At 40.4% G+C, this 4,278-nt stretch overlaps 1 protein-coding gene across 2 annotated transcripts; it reads left to right on the top strand.

Annotated features, from left to right (window-relative positions):
* The first annotated feature begins 1,164 nt into the window (after positions 1–1,164).
* On the top strand, positions 1,165–3,097 carry LOC103730964 (olfactory receptor 478). 2 transcript variants are annotated; one of them, XM_008829275.2, is made up of 2 exons: positions 1,165–1,192; positions 2,122–3,047. In XM_008829275.2, the coding sequence occupies exons 1-2, from the start codon at positions 1,165–1,167 to the stop codon at positions 3,045–3,047; spliced, it is 954 nt and encodes a 317-aa protein (XP_008827497.2). The 2 variants fall into 2 exon arrangements, with proteins under 2 accessions (XP_008827497.2, XP_029417568.1); XM_029561708.1 differs by lacking the exon at positions 1,165–1,192 and having other exon boundaries at positions 2,080–3,097.
* The last annotated feature ends 1,181 nt before the right edge of the window (positions 3,098–4,278 follow it).

Raw genomic sequence — 4,278 nt, 5'->3', positions numbered from 1 at the left:
CATGCCAATTGGTGTTGTCATCATGCAGGTCTTGTTATGAGAAAAGATTTCATGGATGCAGCTTTCCTGTTATTTCAAGAAGACACTCTCTAGCCACAGGTGTCCTGGTCCTCTGGTTCTTACAAACTTTCCACGCCTTTTTCCACAATATTCTCTGAGCCTCAGATGTAGCGGTTGCATTTCAGATGCATCAGTTAGGGCTGGGCACCCCACAGTCATTTATTCTCCGCATTTTGACCATTTGTGGAGCTCTGTAATGGTCTCCATCTGCTGTGAAAAGAAGCCTATTTGGTAAGAGATGAGAGCGACACTTGTCTGTGAATTCAAGGATAAGTTTTTGAGAATATAGTTAGAAATTCTATTGGTTTAGAACAATGGCAGTGGTAGGTTCTTCTCTGGGGGGGTCTATGATCTTTCCAGACATAGGTATTTGGCTAGGTTTACAATATCAAGCATGATTTGCCCCCTACTGAGAGGATCTTTTAGTCCACAGCTACTTTAATCCCAAAGATAAAAACACCACTATTGCACCTTGGGTAATATCTTGCTAAGCCAGGCATTGTGATTTGTAGGCTTTACAGCTGGGTAGGACTATTGCTTGGTTTTCTCCTTTGGATGCTTACATAGTACTTTTCAATACTATGAGAGCTTTAAGTCAAAAAGAAGTTTACCAGGTCCATGCCAGCTCAATTCCTCTAAATCCAGTGTCCGAAGTGTGTGATGTCTTTAGCAATAGTGTTTTGTTATTGTTTTTATTGAATTTTTATGAATTTCACACAGAACATCTCAAACGTCTTTATACCTCTGTCCCCAATGGCACCCTCCCATAGCCCCTTCCCCCACTGGAACACATATACTCTGTCATCCCTGTTAAGGCCCACTGTGTCAAGTCAATGTCCTAGATATTCCCCCAGTATAAGTCCATCCACTAAGGTCTAGTCAGCCTATTTAGAGTCCCTTGTTTTAGGAAGATCAGCTCTTCTTCATCTAGCACCAATAAGTTGCCAATATTTCCTCAGATAAGATTGGGGTCTGCTGTTCATTTGCCCAGTTCTATGCTGGGTTACTGTCTGCCTGAGTTTGCATGGGACTTATACATGCTGACAACATTGCCATAGAATCATATGAGCAGGTTACAAGGAGCTTGTAGGACTCTGTTTCAACATGGTCATGCACCTCTTCCCTGGCTCTTACGATCTTTCCACCCCCTTAGCAATAGGGTTTTATTTTCAAGTTCTAGGAGATATCTAAGGGCAAAGGCAACAACTTATATTTGGGAGTCTCTTGGACTACCCTGACCAAAACTAGAAGGGATGTTTGAATAACTCACATCACATTCTTCCTGGGGCTCAGGGATCTTCAAAGAAGAGAGGGCAGAAAGACTGTAAGAGTCAGATGACTACAAGAAAACTGTTTTCCAGAAAGCAGGGCAGTTGCATATATGAACTCAGAGCTATTGTGACTGCATGTACAAGATCTGTTCAAGTTCAAGATGAACAAAATGGACAGGGAGATGAATACAAATTCCCTCCTCTAGCTAAGGAGCTATTGGCAGTTGACAGCTGCTGGGAGAGGAAGAGTCAGCTTTCTTCAAGGGTGTGCTCCCTTGTGGCCTGATGATACTCCAGACCAAGCTCCACACTCAAGAGTATTTGAACAACACAAATTGAACTTGATGGAGGACAAAAAAAGAACACAAGGTTTGAGTGGGTGAGGAGACAGGGGGATCTAAAAGGAGTTGGAGGAGGAGGGGGAAATGTGATCAAGATACATTATTTTAAACTCTCAAAGTATTAATAAAAATTCAAATGCTTAAATTCTTGCATCAAAACCACTTTGGTACATTTGAAAATATTGTTGAAAATATAACATTGAAGTGTTTTCTGGTGTTTCAGATAAAAATAATTTTTAAAATGTAGAAAGTCTCATGAAACACAAGAGTATAAACTTTGAGTCACAGTTGAAAACAAAATTATTAGTTCATTTTTTTAATATATGGCAACAATAATGTCAGTATATGAATTTATGAAATGTTATATTTATAAATTCTTTCCTGTTACATCTCCATCACAGCTTTGTCCTGGCCACGCCTAGACTGTCCAATGGCTCTCCTTGTGGATGGGAACTACACTGTGGTGACACAGTTCATTTTACTTGGCTTAACAAACAACCCAGTCCTTCGAGTCATCCTCTTCATCATCATCCTGTGCATCTACCTAGTAACAGTGTCTGGAAACCTCAGCACAATCCTTCTAATAAGAGTCTCCCCTCAGCTCCATCACCCCATGTACTTTTTTCTGAGTCACTTGGCTTTTGCTGATGTAGGCTATTCCTCTTCTGTCACACCCAATATGCTAGTTAACTTTCTAGTGGAAAGAAATACCATCTCCTACCTTGGGTGTACCATCCAGCTTGGTTCAGTTGTTTTCTTTGGATCAACTGAATGCTTCATTCTGGCTGCCATGGCTTATGATCGCTTCATGGCAATCTGTAATCCACTGCTTTATTCAACAAAAATGTCCGCACAAGTCTGTGCCCAGTTACTCCTAGGTGCTTACATAGGTGGTTTTCTCAACACGTGTTCTTTTACTGCATGCTTCTATTCTTTAGTCTTCTGTGGACCAAACAGAGTCAATCATTTCTTCTGTGACTTTGCTCCATTAGTAGAACTGTCCTGTTCCGATGTCAGTGTCCCTGCAGTTGTTCCATCATTTACTGCTGGCTCCATCATCGTGGTGACAATATTTGTCATAGCTGTCTCCTACATCTACATCCTCATCACCATCCTGAAGATGCGCTCCACTGAGGGCCGACACAAGGCCTTCTCCACCTGCACCTCCCACCTCACTGCAGTCACTCTGTTTTATGGAACCATCACATTCATTTATGTGATGCCTAAGTCCAGCTACTCCACTGACCAGAACAAAGTGGTGTCTGTGTTTTACATGGTGGTGATCCCCATGCTGAACCCCCTCATCTACAGTCTCAGGAATAATGAAATTAAGGGAGCTCTGAAGAGACAGATAGGTAGGAAAATATTTTCTTAATGATGTCTGTTATTTTTCAGGACTTGTTACAGTAATAATTCATATAAACTCTAAGACTGAGTAAATTGGTTCTTCAATCTAATCCTTAAATACAGTCACATTCTTGCTGCCTCAAGATCCTCTCATATCCAGTTCTTCTAACTGCAGTACTTTTCACCTGAGATATGTCAATGCACAGAAAACTAATATATCTAGCTCATATTTTCTGGCAGGGGCATTTAAAATCTACTCTACAAACAAATTTATTGCATATAATAAAATATGATTGACTATCCATCTGTAGCTATCTAGTATATCACCAGACAGTCATTTTATGTAATTAGAACTCTGTCCTCTTGACCTGCATCTCCCATTATTCACACCTCCTGCTCCTTATAACCAACAATGTGCTCCTCCTGAGTTTGACTTATGTGTATGAGTGTATTGCCTGCATGTATGTAAGTGCACTCCTGTCATGCAATACCCAGAGAGGTCAGAAGAAGGGGTTAGATCCCCTGGAACTGGATTTACAGACTGTTGTTCATCCACTGTAGTCTAGTCAGCCTATCTAGAGTTACGCCCTTCTGTGCAGCAAAAGAAACAACCAAGGAAGTGAAGAGGAAACCCAATGAGTGGGAGAAAATCATCTGCTAAACATCCAACAAAGGATTAATATCCAGAATATAGAAGAACTCAAAAAACAAAGAAACCAAAAAATAAATGACCTAGTTAAAGGGTGTGTTAAGGACCTGAAGAGAAAATTCTCAAATGAACAAATAAAGATGACTGAGAAGCACCTTGAAAAGTGTTCAACATCCCCAGTAATTAGAGAAATACAAATAAAATTTTCATAATTTAGCTTGAACAGTCCAATGACTCAACTTTGTGGTCAAGTCTTGATATTCTCTTTTCCATTTTATTCATTCTACTTGTGAGGATTTCTCCGTCATTTCAAATTGACTTATTGAATTTCTCAATTCTTTCTTCATTTCATTGGGTTTTCCTCAATGTACCTAGTCTGGGTGCAGGGGATCAGGATGCAGTGAGAAGGGTTAGGAGGCTAGTCTAGATATCTGATATAGGAAAAGCAGGAGTTGACCTAGGCCCAAGGATAGACGTGGGAGAGCTTGCAGAGAGAATGGAGCTGTCCAGGCTGCAGAAGAATCAACTGTTTCAAGCCTTCCATTTTTCTCTTTAGCATATTTTTACTTAGGTTTTTATGCATGGTGTGAAATAAGGGTGCAATTGCAAT

The sequence above is a fragment of the Nannospalax galili genome, unplaced genomic scaffold (assembly GCF_000622305.1).
Source record: "Nannospalax galili isolate Female #2095 unplaced genomic scaffold, S.galili_v1.0 scaffold1654, whole genome shotgun sequence".
NCBI lineage: Eukaryota > Metazoa > Chordata > Mammalia > Rodentia > Spalacidae > Nannospalax > Nannospalax galili.
This window is presented reverse-complemented; position numbering and strand designations above follow the sequence as displayed.

Coding starts and splice junctions, on each gene's coding strand:
- LOC103730964 (XM_008829275.2), top strand. CDS start 1,165: ATGGTCATGCACCTCTTCCCTGGCTCTT. Junction 1,193..2,121: donor GCACCTCTTCCCTGGCTCTT/ACGATCTTTCCA, acceptor TCCTTGTGGATG/GGAACTACACTGTGGTGACA.